Source organism: Crinia signifera, chromosome 7 (assembly GCF_055691185.1).
Source record: "Crinia signifera chromosome 7, ASM5569118v1, whole genome shotgun sequence".
NCBI classification, from domain to species: Eukaryota; Metazoa; Chordata; class Amphibia; order Anura; family Myobatrachidae; genus Crinia; species Crinia signifera.
In genome coordinates, this window is record NC_139223.1 from 8,267,880 (window position 1) to 8,295,433 (window position 27,554).

General features: G+C 48.1%; 2 protein-coding genes across 5 annotated transcripts in view; one reads left to right on the forward strand and one right to left on the reverse strand.

Moving 5' to 3' along the window:
• The window catches only part of LOC146019740 (uncharacterized), a 781,584-nt gene that overhangs the window by 492,782 nt on the left and 261,248 nt on the right, over positions 1-27,554 (forward strand). The gene's annotated exons all lie outside the window — the stretch shown is intronic.
• Positions 1-27,554, reverse strand: part of LOC146019734 (hepatitis A virus cellular receptor 2 homolog) — a 94,557-nt gene that overhangs the window by 25,531 nt on the left and 41,472 nt on the right. The window contains exons 3-4 of one of the 3 annotated variants that reach the window (XM_083152249.1): positions 26,623-26,973; positions 22,542-25,289 (exon numbers count right to left, since the gene is read on the reverse strand). The exons of 1 other annotated variant lie outside the window; for it this stretch is intronic. In XM_083152249.1, coding sequence (XP_083008375.1) covers positions 25,096-25,289; positions 26,623-26,973 — 545 coding nt within the window. In that variant the 3' untranslated portion in view covers positions 22,542-25,095. Of the gene's footprint in view, positions 1-8,281; positions 8,411-22,541; positions 25,290-26,622; positions 26,974-27,554 lie in introns of those variants that run through there. One more of the 3 variants, XM_083152246.1, reaches the window with a different exon arrangement.

Sequence of the window (27,554 nt, forward strand, 5' to 3'; positions counted from 1 at the left end):
TTAGGCCTGTTGTCATTCGCGCAGCTGCAATTATGTCCGGCCGCCCCAAGAGATCTGCCCCACCACCTAGGTGGTTGGCAGACGCAGCCCGCCCGCTGGCGACTGTACCAGCGCGCGGGGGAGGCAGGGGAGGCAGCAGGACGGCCGCGACCGCGTCATCGCGGGTGAGCGCGCCGTCTCCTGCACATTCTGCCTCTGGGGGACATGTGTCCCCACCGCAGGGAAGCGTTTCCCCGGTTTAGCAGGGCTCTGCTGTGAGCGGGGAGCGTGCTGCGCCAGCAGCACATGGTGGGCACCCAGCAGCGAGTAGCGCTGCTGGGGACAGTGCTCTGGCGCCATCTGCTGGCGTTTTAGCGCCAGCGCAGGGTATGCAGACCCCTATGGGCACCCCGCGCGCCTCAGGCAGCGGGGTGAGTGGTGGGGGGGTGTCACTCAGCGGGGGGGATGGGGGGGTGCCCCCCAGGACTAGCACCCCATTAGCGCAGGGTCCAGGGAGTCCTCTGCAGGTCATAACAGGGGGCCCCACATGGAGCCCTCTGCGGATGAATGCAGGCGGGCAGCGCGGTGCGGGTCAGGGCCCTCTGGCTTCCCTGACAAACATCATAGCCCCGGGGAGGGGTTCTCTCATCCCCTTGGGCTGGGACGGTGGCCGTGGGGACGCTTTCGTCGGCGGCCGGATGGATGGCGGTGCCCCCCCCTTCCAGGGTTGGCAGGCCCCACAGCAGCAATGGCATCAAGGCCAGCAGCCATTCCCCGCGGCCCCTCAGGGCTTCGCCGGGGCCCCGGCGGGGCAGGGGGGACACCAGGGGTTTGGCCACACGGGTTTTGGTGCGGGTCAGCAGGCATACATGCAACCCCCCGTGCAGCAGCAGCAGCAGCAGCAGTGGGCTTTTCCCGGTCAGAATGCGGGGGGTTACCCGGGGTACCCCATGCCCAACCCACAATACGGGCCCTACACAGGGACCCAGCAGCCCCCTTTCCCGTACTTTCCCCAAGCAGCGGGGACAGGTGGCGGGTTTCCCGGGGGGTATTTCGGGGGAGCATGGCAGGGCGCTGGTGCACCACAACCGCAGGGCCCGGGGGTGCCGCAGCAGGTTTTTCAGGGGGCGGCTTACACGCACCCCAACATGTATGCCCAGGCTCAACAGGTCAACCAGGTTTATGTGACTGGGGGCCTGGGGAGCTCTGGTACAGCAGCGGGAGGGTCAGTATGGGTGACGGGCTCAGGATATGGTCCTAACACTGCACCTTTATCTCCCGAGGTATCCTCTGTCGGAGGCAGGAGTGGCATGTTCGGGGGATCGTCCCAGGAAGAGGACGCAGAAAGGTCCAGGAGGGTCCCGGAACCCAGACCGCCAACACCGGTGACGGCTCCAGCCATACCCAGGGTCCTGGCTCCGGCCCCCACGTCGACCGAGACCCCTGCATCCACGTCAAGGGCAGAAGCATCCACTTCCGCAGGGACAGGGGCCACAGCACGGGCGGATCCCGTGGTCCAAGGCGAAGCTTCTGGAGATGGTGAGAATGACAATACTTCAGAGTGTGCATCCTCTTCCTCTCGCTCCTCAGCCAGTAGTGACGAGTCTGGGTCCCCCAAGCGCCCGCGCAAGTTTGCTAAAATGGTTGCACGCGCGGTTGCGAAAAAAGTGGGTGGCACTAAGCGGGCGAGGAAAGAGGCGGATCCTGAAGTAGCTGCCACAGCGGGCGATATGGTCCATTGCACCAACACCGCCATGGCCAGGGGCCTGCGTAAGGGTGTAAAAGACAAAATAAAAAGGGGAAAGTTTGTCGACTTCTTTACACTGACAGTCGACATGAAAAAAGACTTTGAGGCAGCCAAGAAAGCGGGAAGTGGTAGCGAGGCGGCCTTTAAAGGCTTCCACAATTGGCTGAAGGGCTTTTTAATATTCTCCTCTTGTTACCTGAGCACAAGGCCTGGGGAGCACGTGAACGTCTTACGCTACCTGTTCCTTGTGAACGAGACGTACACGGATTATAAGGGGCTGGCGTGGCGGAACTACGATGAGAAGTTCCGCCTCGCCCACGCCGGGTCAAGGCTCATGCCCATGGGCTGCAAGCACGTGGAGATATGGCTCGAGGTCATAGGCAAAGGGCAGCATAGCTCAGATACGTCGGGTAGGAAGCCATTTCCTGCGGCCAAACCCGGGTCCAAAGCCGGCGGCAAAGGGAAGTGCTTTGCGTACAACGAGGGCAAATGTGACAGGGGCGCCAAGTGCCGCTTCCGTCACGACTGCAGTAACTGCGGGGGGCGGGGCACCCCTCCAAATCCTGCAGGTCAGCGGCCAAAGGTGGGGATCACGGGGACGCCGGCACTGGCGGAAGGTAAGGCCCCTTCCCCAATTGTGGTAGACGCCCTGGCCCGTAGGTTAATGGCGTACCCTAACAGGGCTGACGCTCGGTTTTTGTTGGACGGGTTTAGTTTTGGTTTCCCCCTCCCCATCCCTGACGGAATCAGAGTTTCCTGCATTAGGAACCTCAAGTCGGCCAGGGATTTTCCAGATGTGGTCCGCCAGAAGGTTCGGGCTGAAGTAGCCCTGGGCAGGATGGCGGGCCCCTTCCAAGGGAACCCCCTCCCTGACATGTGTTTTTCCCCTCTCGGGGTGGTCCCTAAGAAGACCCCGGGTAAATACAGGTTGATTCAGCACCTGTCACACCCCCACGGCGCGTCCATAAACGACGCCATCCCGGATGAGTTCTGTAGTGTGCAGTACCAGCTATTTGACGAGGTGCTGGGCATAGTCCGGGGTTTCGGCCATGGAGCACTTATGGCCAAACTGGATATTGAATCCGCGTTTAGGCTCCTCCCATTACACCCTAAGTCCTTCAGGTTCATGGGCTTTAGGCTAGATGGAGGCTGTTACATAGACAAGTGCTTACCGATGGGCTGTTCTGTCTCCTGCTCTTACTTCGAGAAATTCAGCACGTTCCTGCACTGGTGCATACAGAGCAGTACAGGCTGTGCGGGCGTAGCCCACTACCTGGATGACTTTCTCTTTGTGGGACCAGGAGACGACGGCACGTGCGCCCATATATTGTCCCGGGAGGTTTCCCTGCTAGAGGAGCTGGGGGTCCCTATAGCTGCGGATAAGACGGAGGGACCCACCAGGGTCCTGTCTTACCTTGGAATAGAAATAGACTCGGCCGCGGGGTGCTGCCGCTTGCCCGAGGATAAGGTGACAAAGCTTCAAGGGCTAATAGTTGAGTGCTTGCAGAAGAAGAGGATACAGCTGAGACTATTGCAGTCCCTGCTGGGGTCCTTTAATTTTGCTTGCCGCATCATTCCCATGGGGCGGGTATTCTGCCGCAAGCTCGAGAGGGCCACGGCGGGTGTTCGGGACCCCCACCACACGGTCAGGCTGTCACGGGAGATGCGAGACGACATGGAAGTGTGGTCCACATTCCTGGGGCAATTTAATAGGGAGCTTATATGGCCCACGGAGCCAGAATCCAGCAAGGAACTGCAGCTCTTCACTGATGCGGCTGGCTCCACGGGATTTGGGGCTTATTTCCAAGGGGCATGGTGCGTCGCACGGTGGCCACAGTCTTGGATTGACAGGGGTTTCACGGTCAATCTTTTGCTGCTGGAACTGTTCCCCATCATAGTATCAGTGCAGCTGTGGGCAACGGAATTGGCGAATCGGAACATAGTGTTCTGGTGTGACAACCTGGGGGTGGTACACGCAATTAACAATCAGAGGGCGGCTTCCCCAGAGGCCCTCAGGTTGCTGCGTTACCTGGTACTTCATTGTCTGAAGTACAATATACATTTTAGGGCTAGACATGTCCCAGGCATAGAAAACACTATAGCTGACGCCCTGTCTAGGTTTCAGTTTACTAAGTTTCGGGAGCTTGCTCCTGAAGCGTCACCCCTGGGGCTTAGGTGTCCAAATCTTGTATGGCAGATCATAGAATCGGCATGAAGGGTTTGGCACTGCTGTCACTGGCGCCCTCAACCCGCAGGGCTTACGAGGCGGCCTGGAGGGATTGGGAAGAGTTTCAGTCGGCGCCTGACACTAGCGGTAAGTCGGTCGAGGACCGGTTACTCGCATTCGTATGGGGCCATTATGTAAGAGGCAGATCAAAGTCGGCTATGACGGCGGCTTTGGCTGGTATAGCTTTCCACAGCAGGCTGAGAGGGGAGCAAGATCCCACAGCCTCATTTGTATTAAGTAAGGCTTTGAGGGGCTGGGCTAAGCAGCGGCCAGTGCCTCCTGACACTCGGCGGCCTATAGACGAGCGCATGCTGGGGGAGCTAGTAGCAAATCTGGATAAGGTGGCTGATAACCCCTTTGAGGCTGCGCTCCTGAAGGTGGCCTTTGCATTCGCCTTTTTCGGGGCATTCAGGATTGGGGAACTGGTAGCTGCGAGCAAGAAGGCCCAGTCTGGTCTTAGGTCGGAGGACGTGGTTCTCCATGAGGACCACGTCCTATGCAGGATACAGAGATCCAAAACAGACCAGTTGGGAAAGGGTAGTTGGGCCACCCTGCGATCCAGTGTGAACCAAGCCATTTGTCCTGTAGCATTATGCAGGGACTACATGTCTCTTAGGCCGGTTGGAGCCATGCAGTTTTTGGTGCACACAGATGGTGTGCCCCTCACCCGTTTTCAGTTCGGGGCTGTGTTTAGAAGGTGCTTGACCGGCATAGGCTTGAGGGCTCAGGATTATGGGACACACTCCTTTCGCATAGGGGCCGCAACATGCGCAGCGGCGGCGGGGCTTCCACCCTCTGCCATACAGAAGGTAGGGAGGTGGAAGTCATCGGCTTATAGGAAATATATAAGATTAGATAAGTTAGATAAAGTAGATAAGTTATAGAATGCGCCTGTTGCGCCAGCCCAAAAACGTAAGTTTACAATCGGTTCTGGAACGGCTAGCGTTCGGGAATCGACGGTGTGGAGTGAATTTTTTACTTTTTCCTCCGAGATAGAACTAATTCAATTCGGCTGTCACCAAAGTTCACCGGAGGTTTTTTAAGTTTTTCACCTTCACTTGGGCTGTTTACTGTATTCTGGTTGTGTTACAGTGTATAATATATTGATGTTAACGTTAGGTTTTTTCTCTTTCAGCCTTTTCCCTTTCCTCATCACATCAGGGGAGAGTTTGGGTAGTGGGCCACTCATGTATTTTTTGGGCGGCCAGGCATCCCATGGCCTCCAGAGCGTTAGGCTTGCTACGAGCTGACTCAGTGCAGTGGTTTGGGGTTAGGGGACTTCAGTGGGGTGGGCTTTATAGCCTGCTGGTTTCCAAGGCCCGCAGTTCAGGTCCCCCCAACACATTGATTATACATCTAGGGGGCAACGACCTGGTTAAAATACGGGGCTCTCACTCATGTGTAGCATAACGGCTGACCTGGAGCGCATTGCGGCCCTTTGGCCAGGTGTGCGGTTAGTGTGGTCTGATATCGTCCCCCGGCTTCAGTGGCGGGGCTGCAGGAATGCAGTTGCCATAGATAGGGCAAGGCGAAAGGTGAACCACGCGGTTTCCAGGAGGGTGAGCGCCATGGGGGGTAGGGCAGTGCGGCACCCCACGATAGTTAGGGAGTCGGCCCACCTTTATAGGTCAGACGGGGTCCACCTGTCTGACGCGGGCATGGAAATTTTCCTGGGTGACATCTTTTCTGGCGTGACTCGGCAATAGGAAGGCATTAGGTCTAGTTTAGGGGTGGCGGGCCTGGTCCCGGGCGACCTTGTTAGGTCTGAGGAGCCTTGGCAGTGGCGAGAAGGCGCTCTCGACCAGCAGTCGGGTGAGGTGTCAGGTGGTCACCGTGCGGTATTACCCCCCCCTTGCCAGGACGGTGGTCGAGTCCCGAAATGAGCGGGGACGGTGGGCACTTCCTTGAGGTGTCCGCGCCTTACCTTAGAGGGGGCGGGGAGCCGTCACGGTGCAGGCTGTACCTTACGTAAGGGGTGTGTTTGTTAGATTGGAGCGAGGCAGTCGCTGCCATTGACATACACCTCTGACTGGTGCTGGTCTCAAGTGCTGTCTTGGCCATCCCTTTGATAGACTAACAAGGGTCATACCACCTAAATAAATAACTTGACCATTTTAAACTTATGCCATGGTTGTCTGAGTCTTATTTTAGATAAGGTGTCCGCGTGAATTATTTCTAGGAAGTTATTGTAAAGGTAACAACAAAGGGTAACCAATATAATCCCGTGGGCGCCTTAGGCAAAACGAAGGCTGCATAAGCCAGAGTGTAGTTAAGAGCCCGGGGATTTAGGGGTTAAACGCAGATACACAAGCAGCATCAGAGCAGTGTGTAATTCTTAGACAGGTTAGCATGTGGTGCTTATGGGCCAATCAGCACCCAGAGGGGAGGCAGCTTAAGTGGGGTATAGAGGGTCCAGCTTAGGGGGAGGAACTTCCTCTTGGAATCCGGATTCCCACCCTCCCATCCCTTCTTTTCTTTCCTCTCTCTGGTGCTCATTGCCTTCGGGCTGTCCAAACAATTCGGTTAAATTTAATTTAGTTTAAAAATCGGCGAGAAGGCGCTCTCGACCAGCAGTCGGGTGAGGTGTCAGGTGGTCACCGTGCGGTATTACCCCCCACTTGCCAGGACGGTGGGCGAGTCCCGAAATGAGCGGGGACGGTGGGCACTTCCTTGAGGTGTCCGCGCCTTACCTTAGAGGGGGCGGGGAGCCGTCACGGTGCAGGCTGTACCTTACGTAAGGGGTGTGTTTGTTAGATTGGAGCGAGGCAGTCGCTGCCATTGACATACACCTCTGACTGGTGCTGGTCTCAAGTGCTGTCTTGGCCATCCCTTTGATAGACTAACAAGGGTCATACCACCTAAATAAATAACTTGACCATTTTAAACTTATGCCATGGTTGTCTGAGTCTTATTTTAGATAAGGTGTCCGCGTGAATTATTTCTAGGAAGTTATTGTAAAGGTAACAACAAAGGATAACCAATATAATCCCTTGGGCGCCTTAAAACATTGGGATAAGTACTGCACCCCCTCGCATGGCTCGCTAGTACATTCCCCTTCTATACCCATTGGGATAAGTACTGCCTCCCCTCGCATGGCTCGCTAGTACATTCCCCTTCTATACCCATTGGGATAAGTACTGCACCCCCTCGCATGGCTCGCTAGTACATTCCCCTTCTATACCCATTGGGATAAGTACTGCCTCCCCTCGCATGGCTCGCTAGTACATTCCCCTTCTATACCCATTGGGATAAGTACTGCACCCCCTCGCATGGCTCGCTAGTACATTCCCCTTCTATAAACATTGGGATAAGTACTGCACCCCCTCGCATGGCTCGCTAGTACATTCCCCTTCTATACCCATTGGGATAAGTACTGCCTCCCCTCGCATGGCTCGCTAGTACATTCCCCTTCTATACCCATTGGGATAAGTACTGCACCCCCTCGCATGGCTCGCTAGTACATTCCCCTTCTATACCCATTGGGATAAGTACTGCATCCCCTCGCATGGCTCGCTAGTACATTCCCCTTCTATACCCATTGGGATAAGTACTGCCTCCCCTCGCATGGCTCGCTAGTACATTCCCCTTCTATACCCATTGGGATAAGTACTGCCTCCCCTCGCATGGCTCGCTGTTACATTCCCCTTCTATACCCATTGGGATAAGTACTGCACCCCCTCGCATGGCTCGCTAGTACATTCCCCTTCTATACCCATTGGGATAAGTACTGCATCCCCTCGCATGGCTCGCTACTACATTTCCCTTATATACCCATTGTGATAAGTACTGCCTCCCCTCGCATGGCTCGCTAGTACATTCCCCTTCTATACCCATTGGGATAAGTACTGCACCCCCTCGCATGGCTCGCTAGTACATTCCCCTTCTATACCCATTGGGATAAGTACTGCACCCCCTCGCATGGCTCGCTAGTACATTCCCCTTCTATACCCATTAGGATAGTAAAGTATAAACGTGTCTTTTTTGGGGTAAAACATCATGTAAAACTTTCCCATGTCAGCTTTTTTTCATGTTGACTTTTTGCATGTCAACATAATACAAGTCGACCTTTTTCATGTGTCGGCATTTTGCTTGTCAACAACTAGTGGTCAACCTTTTGACTTTCGACCTAATGACCACAAGCCTTATGTTGCAGCACGGCCAGGAGACTAAAGGGTTAATGATATTTATAAACTGTGGCTGAGGACTTTGTATCCTGTACAAGTTACTTTCATTTTCACTTCCCCTCCTCCCTTGTGGACGTGCATTGTGTCAGTAATTGTCCCTGTCAGTAATGGGACAGATGCTCTGACACCCCAGTACCCTATTACCTGATAGTCCTGGCTCTGTATAATGTTGGGGTGTCCTCTGCTGCTTGTTCCAGAGTGTGATTCCAGGGTCCTCGGCTGTGCCTCAGATACCTCCCACTGGTGCCTCCTCCTCGCAAGTGCTCTACACTCCTGTGCAAATATCAGCTCAGTCACACTCATAGCACTGCCCATAACTAATACATGCACAGGACATGTACCTCCCACAGTTATGTGTTATCGTAATAGGCACGGAACATGCGATTCCACATGTTAGTACATAATACAAACATGCAAGATACAGGCTCTCTGCAATTGGTTGGTGAATGTGGTATTGTCATTTCTTCTCATACGGTATAGCAGCCTATATTTATTTACAGTGTCTTATATAGTGCAGCAGATCCCGTCACAGTGTCTTATATAGTGCAGCAGATTCCGTTACAGTGTGTTATATAGCGCAGCAGATTCCGTTACAGTGTATTATATAGCGCAGCAGATTCCGTTACAGTGTATTATATAGCGCAGCAGATTCCGTTACAGCGTCTTATATAGCGCAGCAGATTCCGTTACAGCGTCTTATATAGCACAGTAGATTCTGTTACAGTGTCTTATATAGCGCAGCAGATTCCGTTACAGGTTCTTATATAGTGCAGCAGATTCTGTTACAGTGTCTTATATAGCGCAGCAGATTCCGTTACAGTGTCTTATATAGCGCAGCAGATTCCGTTACAGTGTCTTACATAGCGCAGCAGATTCCGTTACAGTGTCTTATATAGCGCAGCAGATTCCGTTACAGTCTCTTATATAGCGCAGCAGATTCCGTTACAGTGTCTTATGTAGTGCAGCAGATTCCGTTACAGTGTCTTATATAGCGCAGCAGATTCCGTTACAGTGTCTTATATAGCGCAGCAGATTCCGTTACAGCGTCTTATATAGCGCAGCAGATTCCGTTACAGGTTATTATATAGCGCAGCAGATTCCATTACAGCGTCTTATATAGCGCAGCAGATTCCGTTACAGTGTGTTATATAGCGCAGCAGATTCCGTTACAGTGTCTTATATAGCGCAGCAGATTCCGTTACAGTGTCTTACATAGCGCAGCAGATTCCGTTACAGTGTCTTATGTAGTGCAGCAGATTCCGTTACAGTGTCTTATATAGCGCAGCAGATTCCGTTACAGTGTCTTATATAGCGCAGCAGATTCCGTTACAGGTTATTATATAGCGCAGCAGATTCCGTTACAGTGTAGTAGTAGTAGTAGTACGTTTATTTATAAGGCGCCGCAAGTGTCCGCAGCGCCGTACATAGCAAACAAAAAAACAAATGACAAGGTAACATACAGGGTGTGTTGAAAATTACAGTATAAATAGGGGTATAGCTGGTAGAACTAAAATCAGCATCAGTTCAGAAGTAGGTGTCAAAATTGTCGAGGAGACCGAAGATGAAGTAGAGGAAGGGAAGAACAGGACAGGAGCACAGGTGAGGTAATGAGGTAGGGTGAGTACGTGAGGAAGGAGGACCCTACTCAAAAGAGTTAACATACTAAAAATAGGTGAGTGGACGAACGAAAAACAATAGGATAAGTAGGAACGGAGGGGAACGGAGGCAGGATAGGAGGATCAAAAGAGGTTAGGAGGAGGGATAGGCTAGTCGAAAAAAGTGGGTTTTGAGGGAGCGCTTGAAGGAGGTAAGGGAATCAGAAAGCCTGATGGGTGGCGGGAGGTTGTTCCAGTGCAGGGGGGCAGCGCGGGAGAAGTCTTGGACACGGGAGTGGGAGGAGGTGATTAGGTGAGAGGTCAGTCGGCGGTCAGCGATGGAGCGAAGAGGACGGGAGGGAGTGTGGATAGAGATCACTGAAGAGAAGTAGGAAGCTGTGGAGGAGGAGAGAGCCTTGTAGGTGGTGGTGAGGTGTTTAAAGAGAACTCGGAAAGGAATGGGGAGCCAGTGAAGAGATAGACAGAGGGGGGAGGCGGAGGTAGAGCGGCGGGAGAGGAAGATGAGCCTAGCAGCAGCGTTAAGAATAGATTGGAGAGGTGCAAGGCGGGTGAGAGGTAGCCCAGAGAGAAGGATGTTGCAGTAGTCAAGGCGGGAGATGACAAGAGAGTGAATGAGAATTTTGGTCGCGTCAGTGGAGAGGAATGGTCTGATGCATGAGATGTTACGTAGGTGAAAGCAGTGTCTTATATAGCGCAGCAGATTCCATTACAGTGTCTTATATAGCGCAGAACATTCCGTTACAGAGTCTTATATAGCGCAGCAGATTCCGTTACAGTGTCTTACATAGCGCAGCAGATTCTGTTACAGTGTCTTATATAGCGCACTACATTCCGTTACAGTGTCTTATATAGCGCAGCAGATTCTGATACAGTGTCTTATATAGCGCAGCAGATTCTAATTCAGTGTCTTATATAGCACAGCAGATTCCATTATAGTGTCTTATATAGCGCAGCACATTCCGTTATAGAGTCTTATATAGCGCAGTAGATTCCGTTACAGTGTCTTATATAGCGCAGCAGATTCTGATACAGTGTCTTATATAGCGCAGCAGATTCCGTTACAGTGTCTTATATAGCGCAGCAGATTCAGTTACAGTATCTTATATAGCGCAGCAGATTCCGTTACATTGTCTTATATAGCGCAGCACATTCCGTTACAGTGTCTTATATAGCACAGCAGATTCCTTTACAGTGTCTTATATAGCGCAGCAGATTCCGTTACAGTGTCTTATATAGCGCAGCAGATTCCTTTACAGTGTCTTATATAGCGCAGCAGATTCCGTTACAGTGTCTTATATAGCGCAGCAGATTCAGTTACAGTGTCTTATATAGCGCAGCAGATTCTGTTACAGTGTCTTATATAGCGCAGCAGATTCAGATACAGTGTCTTATATAGCGCAGCAGATTCCGTTACAATTTCATATATAGCGCAGTAGATTCAGTTACTGTGTCTTATATATCGCAGCAGATTCCATTATAGTGTCTAATATAGCACAGCACATTCCATTATAGAGTCTTATATAGTGCATTAGATTCCGTTACAGTGTCTTATATAGCGCAGTAGATTCCGTTACAGTGTCTTATATAGCAGCAGATTCCTTTACAGTGTCTTACATAGCGCAGCAGATTCCGTTACAGTGTTTTATGTAGTGCAGCAGATTCCGTTACAGTGTCTTATATAGCGCAGCAGATTCAGTTACAGTATCTTATATAGCGCAGCAGATTCCGTTACAGTGTCTTATATAGCGCAGCACATTCCGTTACAGTGTCTTATATAGCACAGCAGATTCCTTTACAGTGTCTTATATAGCGCAGCAGATTCCGTTACAGTGTCTTATATAGCGCAGCAGATTCAGTTACAGTATCTTATATAGCGCAGCAGATTCCGTTACAGTGTCTTATATAGCGCAGCACATTCCGTTACAGTGTCTTATATAGCACAGCAGATTCCTTTACAGTGTCTTATATAGCGCAGCAGATTCCGTTACAGTATCTTATATAGCGCAGCAGATTCCGTTACAGTTTCTTATATAGCGCAGCAGATTCCGTTACAGTATCTTATATAGCGCAGCAGATTCCGTTACAGTGTCTTATATATCGCAGCATATTCCCTTACAGTTTCTTATATAGCGCAGCATATTACGTCACAGTGTCTTATATAGCGCAGCAGATTCCGTTACAGTGTCTTATATAGCGCAGCAGATTCCGTTACAGTGCCTTATATAGCGCAGCAGATTCCGTTACAGTGTCTTATATAGCGCAGCAGATTCTGTTACAGTGTCTTATATAGCGCAGCAGATTCAGATACAGTGTCTTATATAGCGCAGCAGATTCCGTTACAATTTCATATATAGCGCAGTAGATTCAGTTACTGTGTCTTATATATCGCAGCAGATTCCATTATAGTGTCTAATATAGCACAGCACATTCCATTATAGAGTCTTATATAGTGCATTAGATTCCGTTACAGTGTCTTATATAGCGCAGTAGATTCCGTTACAGTGTCTTATATAGCAGCAGATTCCTTTACAGTGTCTTACATAGCGCAGCAGATTCCGTTACAGTGTCTTATATAGCGCAGCACATTCCGTTACAGTATATTAAATAGTGCAGCAGATTCCGTTACAGTGTCTTATATAGCGCAGCAGATTCCATTATAGTGTCTTATATAGCGCAGTAGATTCCGTTACAGTGTCTTATATAGCGCAGCAGATTCTGATACAGTGTCTTATATAGCGCAGCAGATTCCATTACAGTGTCTTATATAGCGCAGCAGATTCCGTTACAGTATCTAATATAGCGCAGCAGATTCCGTTACGGTGTCTTATATAGCGCATAAAAATTCCGTTACATTGTCATATATCGCAGCATATTCTGTTACAGTTTCTTATATAGCGCAGCATATTCCGTTACAGTTTATTATATAGCGCAGCAGATTCCGTTACAGTGTCTTATATAGTGCAGCAGATTCCGTTACAGTGTCTTATATAGCGCAACAGATTACTGATGATGTAGGATATCAGACTGGTACCGTTAGTGTAGGATACCAGACTGGTACTGATGGTGTAGGATATCAGACTGGAACTGATGGTGTAGGATATCAGACCGGAACTGATGATGTAGGCTATCAGACTGGTACTGATGATGTAGGATATTAGACTGGTACTGATGGTGTAGGATATCAGACTGGTACTGATGGTGTAGGATATCAGACTGGTAATGATGGTGTAGGATATCAGACTGGAACTGATGGTGTAGGATATCAGACTGGTACTGATAGTGTAGGATATCAGACTGGAACTGATGGTGTAAGATATCTGACTGGAACTGATGATGTAGGATATCAGATCGGTACTGATGGTGTAGGATATCAGACTGGTACTGATAGTGTAGGATACCAGACTGGTACTGATGGTACAGGATATCAGACTGGTACTGATGATGTAGGATATCAGACTGGTACTGATAGTGTAGGATACCAGACTGGTACTGATGGTGTAGGATATCAGACTGGAACTGATGGTGTAGGATATCAGACCGGTACTGATGATGTAGGATATCAGACTGGTACTGATGATGTAGGATATCAGACTGGAACTGATGGTGTAAGATATCAGACTGGAACTGATGGTGTAAGATATCAGACTGGAACTGATGGTGTAGGATATCAGACTGGTAATGATGGTGTAGGATATCAGACTGGTAATGATGGTGTAGGATTTTAGACCAGAACTGATGGTGTAAGATATCAGACTGGTACTGATGGTGTAGGATATCAGACCGGAACTGATGGTTTAGGATATCAGACTGGAACTGATGGTGTAGGATATCAGACCGGAACTGATGGTGTAGGACAGTGATTTTCAACCTTTTTACCTTGCGGCACACTAAATACATTTTTAAAATTGCCAAGGCACACCATGAGATCCCCACAGGGCAAAACACATTGGCCCCCACAGGAAAAAAAAAAAAAAACTATTGTCCCTCATATAAAAAACAATCACACTGGTCCCCACAGGTAACACAAATAAAATACATTATCCCTTTACATGAAAAGAAGAGACCAGTAAATAACAGTGGAACTGGTGGGGGCTGTAAACTGGTTTGGGCATCTCTAGATCTGGGGGAACACTTGAGAACAGCTCAAGGCACACTAGTGTACACGGCACAGTGGTTGAAAATCACTGGTGTAGGATATCAGACTGGATATAATGGTGTGGGACAGTGGCGTCAAACTCATGGCCCTCCGGCTGTTGTGGAACTACACATCCCAGCATGCCCTGCCACAGATATTATATAAGAGATTGCTGAAACTGTGGCAGGGCATGCTGGGATGTGTAGTTCCACCACAGCCGGAGGGCCATGAGTTTGACACCACTTGTGTAGGATATCAGACTGGATCCATCAGGTAGTGGCGCAGCGAGGTGGGGTTTTGATACTTTGGGGTGATTCTGAGTTAATCGCTCCCCTGCGCGTTCGCACAGGGAAAAGAGGCTTTGCACGCGCAGCAACATTAATTCATGTGCAGCTGCTTGGTGCGAGCGGCCACGGCGACTTGATTGTGGGGGGCTTAAAAGGGGCGGCCTTTTGCCCGGGGCCGAGTGGCCCAACACATGCTACTGTGGATGACAGATGCATACCTCCATCCCCATACTGTTCCGATTTTCATGGGACAGTCCCATTTTGGCCTGGGCCTGCAGTGTCCGCCGGTGTGGGGGGGTTTGAGTTGGGAGTCCCCCTGTCTCCGCTGCTCTGGCAGGTTTATTCAGGCAGGCAGAGGGGCACGGGCATGGCTGCCAGCAGATCACGCATCGCGGGTCATACCCTCACAGCAGCAGTCATAGGCCACGGACACATGTCTGCACCACGTGCAGCCGTCCAATTTTCTAATAGGAAGATATAGAATGGCGCTCATCTGCAATAATCGTTAAATTTACCCGCGGATGTGGATCGCGTTATCCTAGCTAATTGGATCCCCCACTGTATGTGTTGTAATATTTCCATACTAGCAGCCGAGGGCGGAATGCTTTAGTAGATACGTGAGACGTGAGGACCCCGGTGGGCTGCCCATACTGATGGCTGATTGGACAATCAGATTGCGGTTATGTCTGTGCCAAATTTATCTGCTCAATTCAATTTCAATTTATTATCAACAGTAAACAAATACACATTTTCACAGACAAAATACATTGTATGAAACTACTAGTGCAACAGCAAATGAAAAGTAATCCAGACTATAAACACATGTTAATACACAAGAAATACACCCTAAAGGCCCATACACACTAGAAGATTTTCTTTCCAATCTGGTCAGTTGGAATGAAAATCTGGAAATTTCTGGGAACAAATTACAATTGACCGTTTGCTCCCAAATGCTGGACAATGGACGATGTAGGACCATCTTTTGTCTGTTTTCCATGTTTAGGAGCAAATGGTCAATTGTCATGTGCTCCCCAAAAAAATCCAGATTTTCATTCCAACCAGCCAGATTGTAAAGATAATCTTCTAGTGTGTATGGGCCTTAAATTTCACACATTTAACCCACAGACAGCAGATAGAAGAAAGCGATTATGTAAACGGTTATAACAAGCTCTCGAACTACTAAACCTTCTGTGCGAGCTTCTCTGAACCCATAGAAAGGAACAATGGGCCCAATACAATCTGGTTTGTTCTCCTTTGAACCCTAGACCTGAACAGATCCTGAATACTTGCAATACCTTGCAATAGATAATAAGAGTGCACCCCACCCGAGTTTTTTTCCCCTTTTGTTTTCCTTGTTATACTTGCAATACCTACAAGTCCCTCTAATGCAGAGCGTTCCCTACCAGGACAATTGCCAAACCTGACGATAATATTAAAAATCAGAATACTCTCGATCAAGCATCTGCAGACATTTACCATAAGCGGTCTGCTCTTTTAATTTGAGATGTTATATTGCAGGACCACATCAAATCTGCCGTCACCGGATACCTCAATGTCGCTGACATTACTATCTGAACATCTACTCCTTTTTTAGTCCCTATACTCTTTACTCTATCTCAGTGGTTCCCAAACTTTTTTGCATCACGGGACCCTAGATTATCAGAATTTTTGTCATGGCACCCCTAGGTGCAAAGTTTGCTACCGAGAATTTCAGAAAACAATATTAAATTAAATAAGTTGTGCTTATATGTCATCCTTAGGTCCAGTTATCTGGTGAGGGACAGAATTCACTTCTGTTTATCCACATATTTTAAAACTGGAAGCCACAAGCTCTGGTTTTGCCTATTACATTGACTATAAATAATTTGAATCGGTTTTGGACCACCAAACCGAGGCACCCCTGCAAGTGCTCTGAGGCAACCCAGGGTGCCTAGGTGCACAGTTTGGGAACCACTGCTCTATCTGTTTTCCTCTAAAATCTACCACTAGTTCCTTGTTTTTTTCCCCTAATTTAATATCAGGATGTTTGCTCCACTCCAAGCCACCAGTTTCTTACCTTTAACAAGTCTCATCTCCATCACTGATCTCATCTCCATTAATGATCTCATCTCCATCACTGATCTCATCTCCATCACTGATCTCATCTCCATCACTGACCTCATCTCTATCATTGATCTAATCTCAGGAGCGCACGCAGGGGGGTTTCTGAGTACCCAGAAATCCCCCCCCAGGAGTCTAGACTAGCCTGAAAGCTGAGGGTTCCCTCTTTCCATGGGTACAAGAATTTTAAAAATCGGCCCTTGGGAACCGGAGATATCTGACTTCAAATTAATGGTCCGCATCCAAGCCTGTTAATTGTAGAGATGTGCACCAGCCACTTTTTGCGGTTTTGGTTTTGGTCTTGGATCTGTATCTGCCTCCGGTTTTGGATCTGTATTTGGTTTTGCCAAAACCGCCCTTTTTGGTTTTGGTCTTGGTTTTGGATATGTATTTTTTTTTAAACTCTAAAATCACAGAATTTTGGGGTTTTTTTGCACCTACGCTATTTTTAACCTCAATAACATTCATTTCCACTCATTTCCAGTCTATTCTGAACACCTCACACCTCACAATATTGTTTTTAGGGCAAAAGGTTGCACCGAGATAGCTGGATAACTATGATAAGTGACACAAATGTGCGGCACAAGCAAGTGGCTCATCTAGGAGTGGCACTGCAGCGGCAGACAGGATGGCAGTTTAAAAAACTAGGCCCCAATAAGACCCCTATCTGGCTTGATCGTGTTTATGATGTGCAGCCGAGGAGCAGTGGGCATTTCGTGCAGTATTGACTTGTTCTGCAAGTGTGTAACTGTTTTTTTCAGTTTAATATCTAATAAGACCCCTATCTGGCTTGATTGTGTTATTATTAATAAATTTAATCTGGGGAAGTAGGAAGACCCCATGGACTCAAGTCAACAGGTATCCGCGCGACAGAACAGCCGCTGCTAATGCAGCTTTTTGTTGCTGAGTGACAGCTCCGGAGACAGTGGTGCGGAGGTCATGAAAGAAAGTCAGGAGATGGAATACCACGTGGATCCCACTAACTTGCAGCCCAATGGGATTATTTGAGAAATTCATGGTATTCATTCTGTCCAGATTCTGTCCAGAAACTGTCTGGGAATTCATGGATCATATCTGGCCTGAATGCACAAAGGTCTTCATGATGACCATCCCCAGCTGTTGCTAGGCCGCCTTCTTCCCACCCACCCATCCATTCATCCATCCTGGACATCCTATCCAAAAAGAAGTAGGATAGAGAAAGAGGAGATCATGGATGTCCCATATGACATCTTTTCATCTATAATAGATGATGTGGAGAGAGAAGACCTTCATATGATGAAACTGGGGCTGCCACCTATCTGGCTTCCCCCCAAGGAGCAAGGCTCTGGAGCTCAGGAAGTGTCTATGCCAATCTGATTGGTAGTCTCTGTCTGTTGGTCAACACTCTTCAGGAGATGGCAACACAGAATAACAACAATGATATTAATTTGGCAACTAAAAACTAGCTTAATTCCTTGACAACAACAAGGCCCATGTGGCCAGTTTATAATATGACCCCCAGTGTGCAGCCTTCTCTCCCTTATGATACTAATCCAGTAGCCATGTCTGATCCATCACCCATGTATGGTCAACCCAGTTTTGGCCTTCTACATTCTAACATCATAATAACAAAAAACACTTAAAATATTTTCATTTGTTTATGTTTTTGTGTTGTACATTTTGAAAAGTTTTAGAATTTAGGAGATTTGTAAGTATAGCTTTTAGCTTAAAGAGCATGTAACTGTTTTTAAGCATTTATTTTTCTTTAATGTTTTAAGACAAAAACCTTTCAGTATCCCAATAACTGTTAAAAAAGTCACTGTAATTAATGTTCATGTTTGTTTTTTAGATTTTATACTTGTTTTGCTTAGAAAATATAATAAAAAGATTTCACAATAAATTTAATCTGATTGCTAAACTCTAGGATTATTACCAGTCTTCCTTCCTAATCGTACATGTTCAGTTAAAAACTCAATAAGACCCCTATCTGGCTTGATCGTGTTTACGATGTGCAGCCGAGGAGCAGTGGGCGTTTCGTGCAGCGCTGAGTTGGTCTGTGAGTGTGCTGTGCTGTGTATCTGTTTTTATCAGTTTAATATCTAATAAGACCACTATCTGTCTTTATCGTGTAAAAAGATGGGGTACGGACAGCAGCCACAGTACTGTATAAAAGGATGGGGTAAGGACAGCAGTCACAGTACCTTATGAACAGATGGAGTACCAGCAGTCACAGTATCATATAAAAAGATGGGGTACAGACAGCAGCCACAGTACCGTATAAAAAGATGGAGTACGGACAGCAGTCACAATACCTTATGAACAGATGGAGTACCAGCAGTCACAGTATCATATAAAAAGATGGGGTACGGACAGCAGCCACAGTACTGTATAAAAAGATGGGGTACGGATAGCAGCCACAGTACCGTATAAACAGATGGGGTATGGACAGCTGTCACAGTACCTTATAAACAGATGGGGTACAGACAGCACTCACAGTACCTTATAAACAGATGGTACGGAGCTATGGAGAGCAGTCACAGCACTTGGGACAGAGACATTTTTTTTTTATTTTTTTTTAACTTTTAATAATTTTATTCCTTTAAAAAAAACAGTGGGGTACGGCCTGTGGTCACAGCAGTACCTTATAAACTGGTACGGAGCTGCGGACAGCAGCCACAGTACCGTATAAAAAGATGGAGTACGGACAGCAGTCACAATACCTTATGAACAGATGGAGTACCAGCAGTCACAGTATCATATAAAAAGATGGGGTACGGACAGCAGCCACAGTACTGTATAAAAAGATGGGGTATGGATAGCAGCCACAGTACCGTATAAACAGATGGGGTATGGACAGCTGTCACAGTACCTTATAAACAGATGGGGTACAGACAGCACTCACAGTACCTTATAAACAGATGGTACGGAGCTATGGAGAGCAGTCACAGCACGTGGGACAGAGACATTTTTTTTTTTTTAACTTTTAATAATTTTATTCCTTTAAAAAAAAACAGTGGGGTACGGCCTGTGGTCACAGCAGTACCTTATAAACTGGTACGGAGCTGCGGACAGCAGTCACAGTACCGTATAAACAGATGGGGTACGGACAGCTGTCACAGTACCTTATAAACAGATGGGGTACAAACATCACTCACAGTACCTTATAAACAGATGGGGTACGGAGCTACGGAGAGCAGTCACAGTACGTGGGACAGATATTTTTTTTTCTTTTTTTTAACTTTTAATAATTTTATTAATTTAAAAAAAACAGTGGGGTATGGCCTGCGGTTACAGCAGTACCTTATAAACTGATACGGAGCTGCGGACAGCAGTCACAGTACCCTATAAACAGATAGGGTACCAGCAGTCACAGTAACATATAAACAGATGAGGTACGGAGCTGCGGACAGTAGTCGCAGTACCGTATAAACAGATGGGGTACCAGCAGTCACAGTAACGTATAAACAGATGAGGTATGGAGCTGCGGACAGCAGTCACAGTACCCTATAAACAGATGGGGTACCAGCAGTCACAGTAACGTATAAACAGATGAGGTACGGAGCTGCGGACAGTAGTCACAGTACCGTATAAACAGATGGGGTACCAGCAGTCACAGTAACATATAAACAGATGAGGTACGGAGCTGCGGACAGTAGTCACAGTACCGTATAAACAGATGGGGTACCAGCAGTCACAGTAACATATAAACAGATGAGGTACGGAGCTGCGGACAGTAGTCACAGTACCGTATAAACAGATGGGGTACCAGCAGTCACAGTAACATATAAACAGATGAGGTACGGAGCTGCGGACAGTAGTCGCAGTACCGTATAAACAGATGGGGTACCAGCAGTCACAGTAACATATAAACAGATGAGGTACGGAGCTGCGGACAGTAGTCACAGTACCGTATAAACAGATGGGGTACCAGCAGTCACAGTAACATATAAACAGATGAGGTACGGAGCTGCGGACAGTAGTCGCAGTACCGTATAAACAGATGGGGTACCAGCAGTCACAGTAACATATAAACAGATGAGGTACGGAGCTGCGGACAGTAGTCACAGTACCGTATAAACAGATGGGGTACCAGCAGTCACAGTAACGTATAAACAGAGGTACGGAGCTATAGACGGCAGTCACAGTATCGGCATATACTGTACTGCACACAGTGGATGTACAGTATGCAGTGCACTGCACACACTGGGTTATGTGGAGTTATACACTTTAAAACAATACTGCTGGTGGTGCTACTAAACTTAAATACAATTAGAACTTGTGGCCACTGCCTAAAGTGCCTATGAAACAAAGCTGGTGCCTCTGCCCACTGCCTATGAAACAACAAAGCTGGTGCCTCTGCCCACTGCCTATGAAGCAACAAAGCTGGTGCCTCTGCCCACTGCCTATGAAACAAAGCTGGTACCTCTGCCCACTGCCAGTGCCTTTAAAACAAAGCTGCTGCCCACTATGGCTCAGAGCTGCCCAATGTAGTAAACTTGTTTGACTTTGCACTGAGCAGTGAGCACACCAGCGGAGCGTGCTGTTTCCCCATCTCTGGATCCCAGATAATGGCGACGAACCACGGGCTCGGCGCCTTATATGGAATCCAGGTCTCGCGAGAATCCGACGGCGGGAAGGCGCCGTTCCAGTAGCGCACGCAGGGGGGGTTTCTGAGTACCCAGAAACCCCCAGGAGTCTAAGGGCACTAGGCTGAAAGCTGAGGGTCCCCTCTTTCCATAGGTATAAGAATTTTAAAAATCGGCCCTTGGGAACTGGAGATATCTGACTTCAAAGCAGTGGTCCCCATCCAAGCCTATTGATTGCTCTTCCCAGTCAGATATTTCAGGTTCTGTCTGACATAGAGTTTTTCTGAGGGTATATTCCAAAAGCTGGGACTCTCCCCCTTTGAAGGACACTAGTAGCTTCAACAGAGTTATCGGCCTTCCAGCAGCTGGTTACTACTCCTGCTCCACACACCTGGTATGTAGTTTTATATACGCATTGGCAGATTGCTCTTCCTCCTGAACTCTGATCCCCTAGTCCCCAATACCATTTGGTAGGTGGGATTTTCTAGTTTTTACTTCCATTAAAATCTAAGACATCTATTTCCCGGAACTGGAGATATCTGCAGTCAAGCAAGCTGTCCTCCCACCAGAAAATTATGAATAATAAGCCCACTCCACTATACACCCCTCCTTTGTGTATTAAACCTCTACCACCCTGGAAGTTATATATCAGGGCCCCTTCATTCAGCCCAATGCCCTCTTCTCCCAACCCATCTCCCACCATCTGTGCAGTAAAGGGGTAATTAGTGGAAATTACTGATCCAGGCCCTACATACGGAGCGGTTGATATAATACCCCCTACCATCAGCGGGACATCAAAGCTTCCCCCACCCCTATGGCTGGAGGATCGGTAGGTGCTGTTGACGCCCCTGTATGTATATATATATATGTATGTAGGTAGGGAGTTTGCGGCCCGGCACTCCACTACCTGGTCAGCTGCCCCGGTGCCCTTCCACAGGGGGATGGGTATAGTAGAAATGAAGGATGGCACTCAGGAGACTTTTAAAACGTGCTGTATTAGCTGTGCAAAAAAGAGACCAACGTTTCGGGGTGTGTACCCCTTTGTCAAGGTGCTAGTGAGAACAACAAACAACTGTAAGGTGCTTACTTTATAAAGGAGTGAGTAGATTAGGGTTCGCGCCGTCCAGCGCCGATCACCTGTAGCCGCGCCGTCTCCCCGCCGGAAGGACAGGGGCTTCAACTGGAAATACGTCACATTTGCGCTCCGGAATTGACTGTATGGCACGCAAGCCATATGGTCGTCATGGAGACTGTTTTGTCTCTTGGCTGCGGCTGCGGCTGGCGGCTATCGGAAGCTGAACATAGCGAATCCTGTACAAAAGTATAAAAATATAAAAACAATTAGGTTGCAACCTAATTGTTTTTATATTTTTATACTTTTGTACAGGATTCGCTATGTTCAGCTTCCGATAGCCGCCAGCCGCAGCCGCAGCCAAGAGACAAAACAGTCTCCATGACGACCATATGGCTTGCGTGCCATACAGTCAATTCCGGAGCGCAAATGTGACGTATTTCCAGTTGAAGCCCCTGTCCTTCCGGCGGGGAGACGGCGCGGCTACAGGTGATCGGCGCTGGACGGCGCGAACCCTAATCTACTCACTCCTTTATAAGGTAAGCACCTTACAGTTGTTTGTTGTTCTCACTAGCACCTTGACAAAGGGGTACACACCCCGAAACGTTGGTCTCTTTTTTGCACAGCTAATACAGCACGTTTTAAAAGTCTCCTGAGTGCCATCCTTCATTTCTACTATATATGTATGTATATATATGTATGTGTTAATATACATTTGGTCTATCTATAATACTTTAATTGACCCGGCATATACTGGGTCACCTAAGTGTCCATCTCTGTGCTTTGCTCCGCCCCTCTGGAAACCCCCTTCTGAAAATCCTGCGTTTGCCCCTGCGTTCGGCTTTGCTTTGGGATCCGAGTCTGCCGGGAATTGCCGAGCCTCGCCTCGGTAATACTCGGATCCCCAAGTTCGTAGCGGTTCGTATTCTTCAGAATCCGGACCGCACATCTCTAATTAATTGCACTTCCCAGTCAGATATTTCAGGTTCTGTCTGACTTAGAGTTTTTCTGGGGGTATATTCCAAAAGCCGTGACTCTCCCCCTTTGATGGACACTAGTACCTTGTCTCTACTGTTCCCAGAACCAGTGATATCAGCCTTCCAGCAGCTGGTTACTGCTCCAGCTCCACACACCTGGTATGTAGTTTTATATTCTCATTGGCAGATTGCTCTGCCTCCTGAACTCTGATCCCCTAGTCCCCAATACCATTTGGTAGGTGGGATCCTCTAGTTTTTTTAATTCCATTACAATCTAAGAAATCTATTTCCAGGAACTGGAGATATCTGCAGTCAAGCAAGCTGTCCTCCCACCAGAAAATTATGAATAATAAGCCCACTCCACTATACACCCCTCCTCTGTATATTAAACATCCTCTACCACCCTGGAAGTTATTTATCAGGGCCCCTTCATTCAGCCCAATGCCCACTTCTCCCACCCCATCTCCCACCATCTGTGCAGTAAAGGGGTAATTAGTGGAAATGACTGATCCTGGCCCTACATGCTGAGCGGTTGATATAATACCCCCTACCACCCGCGGGACATCAAAGCTTCCCCCACCCCTACTGCTGGAGGAACGGTAGGGGCCCCAATACATTGTTATGCCCAGGGGTCTTCACTGCTACTCTGCACAGAAACACTCACCCAACTCTAGCTCTCTGCATATTTTACATCTGCCCCCCTGCAGTGCACCTGGTTTTGTCCACTAGAGAGAATTTACTTTTGCGAGTGAACCAGAATCAGGCCCTCAGTCACTGCAGTGTCATCATCGAGCAGTTTCGGGCATGACGGACACATTATTATCCATGCCAACAGACTGTTTCCACCTACCTTCTACCTTCATTTCCTTATAACCTGTGATTTCCTGAGTCAGCTGCCACACACCTCTCAGATTATTACACTGACTGCTCTGTGCCTCAATGCTAGCGGAATAGCTTATTTTTGCCTTCCTAATTCCCCACCGCAACGCTAACTTCATTTTCCTAAACTCCACTATGTCCCCGTCTATCCAGAGCTTCTCGTTTCTTGATGACAGACAAATTGATACACAGAGACTTTCTTATTTATACAAAACATCCATTTGCAGCCATGCGTGAAGCTGTGCAAGCTGCGTTCAATCCACACTCAACGCTGCAAAATCTGCCGCGTTGCATGTGCACCAGAACAACCTACTTTGTGTCCTTTGTATTTGTTTCTATGTTTCTTTGTGCCCCCTGTCGAGACTTCCGGTACAAGGAGGGTGCTAAGACCCAATATCAGGGTAAATGTATATACAGTGTATGTACGAATATACTACACTAGAGGGCGCTATTCGTCTCTGTTTCATATATGTGTGCGTGATAGAGTATACTGTGTTTGTGCTAAACATGCGATATAATATATGAGTTTGTATATCTATCACTCACATCCTGATAACGGTCTTGAGTGTGTAGTGTGGATTATGATTGATACACAGTGCTAAATGCAGGGCTATCTGGCATGACTGGCCTGGCAAATGCCAGAAGAGCCAATTTCCTGTTGGGTGGGACCGGCCAAAGAGAGACCAGGATGGCCGCAATCAGCTTTCCCCTGTTTGCCCACCCCCTCACCCCTCTTTCCAAGAAAGATGGGAGCGTGCCCCTAGGTCAGGACCCCGTGACTTTTTGGCACATCCACCGTGCGTACACATTCCAATGCCATAGCTGAGAAGCCACTTTGCCAGTGCAACCGGGCCTTCAGATGTAGTCGCTGACTGCGTCACGTCGGCCCCTGACACAGACTCTGGACTCTGCATGGCTATAAACAGGTCCATGGGGGAAAAGGTCCGGTCTCCCCCCCCCCCCACACCCCATGTGTCTGCAGTGAAGGGGGGACTCTTCTGCACATAGCACCCCCACCATTGGATTTGCACATAGACCACTAGATTTAAGTAAAATCACAATCCGGCCCAATGTCACAGGTATCAGTAGACGTGAAAGCCGCAGTTACCATATAGTATAAAATGTAATGAAAAGCAACACAAAAGCCAGTAGAAATGAAATGAAGTGGAAGATAATTCTGTTGTCCGGGCACACAGGCCACTTGCTGTGAGGAAACTTCACCCTCCGGATCCCGCACCATCTGTGCCAACTTTATAGCATAGGGTATGATTTACCGACTGCGTGCAAGTCATCGTACGCGGCCTTCTTCTGGTAACACTTGGCTGAATTAAATGAAGGAACGTTTACTCTTTCTGTGGGTATTAGATAACTTCTGAGCCAGGAAGAAGCCCATGAGTAACAGGGCAACCGGCCAGCCGCTGAACAGGAAGATGTGCCACGCAGAGAGGTGCGCCAGACTCTTCCAATGCACAACTCCACCAGGAGCGGGCATGATCTTCCGGGGGTCACTGCTGGGGACACCTGCAGGCAAAGCAGAAGGTTATGTTATAATGGGATACGGTTGGTTGACCTAATGATGGTCCACAGTGTTGGGTCGACATTCAGCAAGGTTGACACCGTTGGGTCGACATACATCAAGGTTGACAGGTGTCTAGATCGACATGGGACATGGTTGACAGGTGTCTAGGTCGACCCATGCGTTAGGTCTACAGTCAAAATCTTTTTTTCACAGTGTTTTGAGCCGACATGTGCCGACAGGCGGTATTTCATGCCCTACCATCTACTAGGGCGTGGTGGGAGAATAAAATAGTGTGCCCAGCACAGCGAGCCATGCGAGGGGATGCGGAGCACTTCAAACTGTGTCAATGTCCACTGTGTCGACAATCATGTAAAAAAACTGTGAAAAACCCCATTTTGACCCATGTCGACCTAACGCATGTGTCGACCTAGTCCCATGTCCACCTAGACACCTGTCGACCTTGTGCCATATCGACCTAGACACCTGTCGACCATGTCCCATGTCGACCCAACGGTGTCAACCTAGTGACTGTCGACCATCATCAGGTTGACACAATGATCCCAACCCGTTATAATGAGCATGAAGGAGGTAATTCTGTAAAAAACAATAATAATACAGATATGGTCGGACCCCATGTTTTGATTTTGGTTCCAATTAACATCATCGTGTTTTGGTTTTGGCAGAACCACCTTCAAGTGTTTTGGTTTTTGGTTAATTTTGGATTTCTTTAAAATAATAATAATTAAAAAATCGGTCATAGGGGGTGCAGGGGGGGGGGGGGTGAGGCTGTCAATCACAAAGTTAAGGTGATTTATGAGGAAGATGGCGGCTGTGAAATTTTCAATACCCCACATTCACCCTTTTACATGAGGATCTGGAAATTGGGTATTGGTGGCAGTGTGGGATTGGGGGGGGGGGGGGTAGAAGCCCGGGGTGCCGTACACCGACCCTGTTTACATGACATCCAAAACCCATTGTTCAAAATCAATGGGTATTTTTTGCTGCACACGATATCGATTTGTGCAGATTTTACCTACGATATTGATTCGAGGCTGCGCCCTTATACTCAGCATTCTGGTCCTCGCTAATACTAATAGACGCCTCCAGGCATCTCCTACTGGATGAGTTGTCCAAGAGAAATCAGGACTACCAAAAGTCAGCACTTCTGCTCATTTGCCGACATACTGTTCTGTTCTAATACAAGGTGTAAGGCTTGGGGGAAGGGAGGGGGGGGGATTTATTGTCTCATCAATTTCTGAATAAAACCTAGAATTGTAATGAAATGGCATTTATTTTTCCACTTTTTGTGATTGAATGGCCTTGAGCAATCCTTACCGATCACACTGAGAAACACGTCCTGTCGGTTGTAGGCATCTGGTAGGAATATCCAGCACTGATACGGTCCAGCATCCACCATTTCAAGATTGGAAATGTGGAGGTCTAAGTTCCCAAATACGCCCCTTGAGAGGTGAGACCTGGAGGAGTCCATTAATTCCCCGCAAGCTGAAGCTTGTCCCTCCTGCATTGTACAGTTCAATAATCTGTCGGTAAAGTTTCGGAACCATGTGACCTGATATTCGCTGCCCTTATAGTTTTCTGGCAGAGTGAAGGAGCAGGGTAATGTAGCGTCGTGTCCAACTGTGCCGGTTACTGTGGGAGTGCCGTCCTCTGGGAACTGGCCGGAGACTGGAATATACAAACATTCTTAGATATATGGCTTTCATATGGCAAAGGTTATAGTCAGGCTGTAGGGGGTAAGGGAATAAGGAGGAGGGTTAGGATTAGCCACTAAAGGGGTGCAGCTAGGTGACTTGCCAGGGTGCTTAAGGGTATGTGGGGGCCTTTAAAATGTTGCTGGTAACTTACACAAATAAGTTCATTCCTATGGGAAAGCAAAGTAAAAGTACCAAAGTGGCTAAATAAGAAGGTACAAATGGAGCCCCTCTCATTCAGCTCCAGCGCCCGCCAGAATGTCCCCACTGGCAAGCGCTGGCTGAGAGGGACCCATCAAACTGGGACCCGCGAGCATCTCACACCCACATGCGTCCCAGTCACTCGGTGGCTCGGCAGCGGAAACCCTGCCCGTCTCTTTTGGTATGATCATTTCTATTGGAGTTCCTCCATTTAAAAAGGTGCGGTTTGCCAATCTGTACGTCTAGGAGCATAATTATATATTTTGGATTTTTCTACATGGGGCCAAGATCTTACATTACCATTTTTATAATCCATTAAATCGCTTTTGACTTTTTTAACTTTAGTTTCTATAA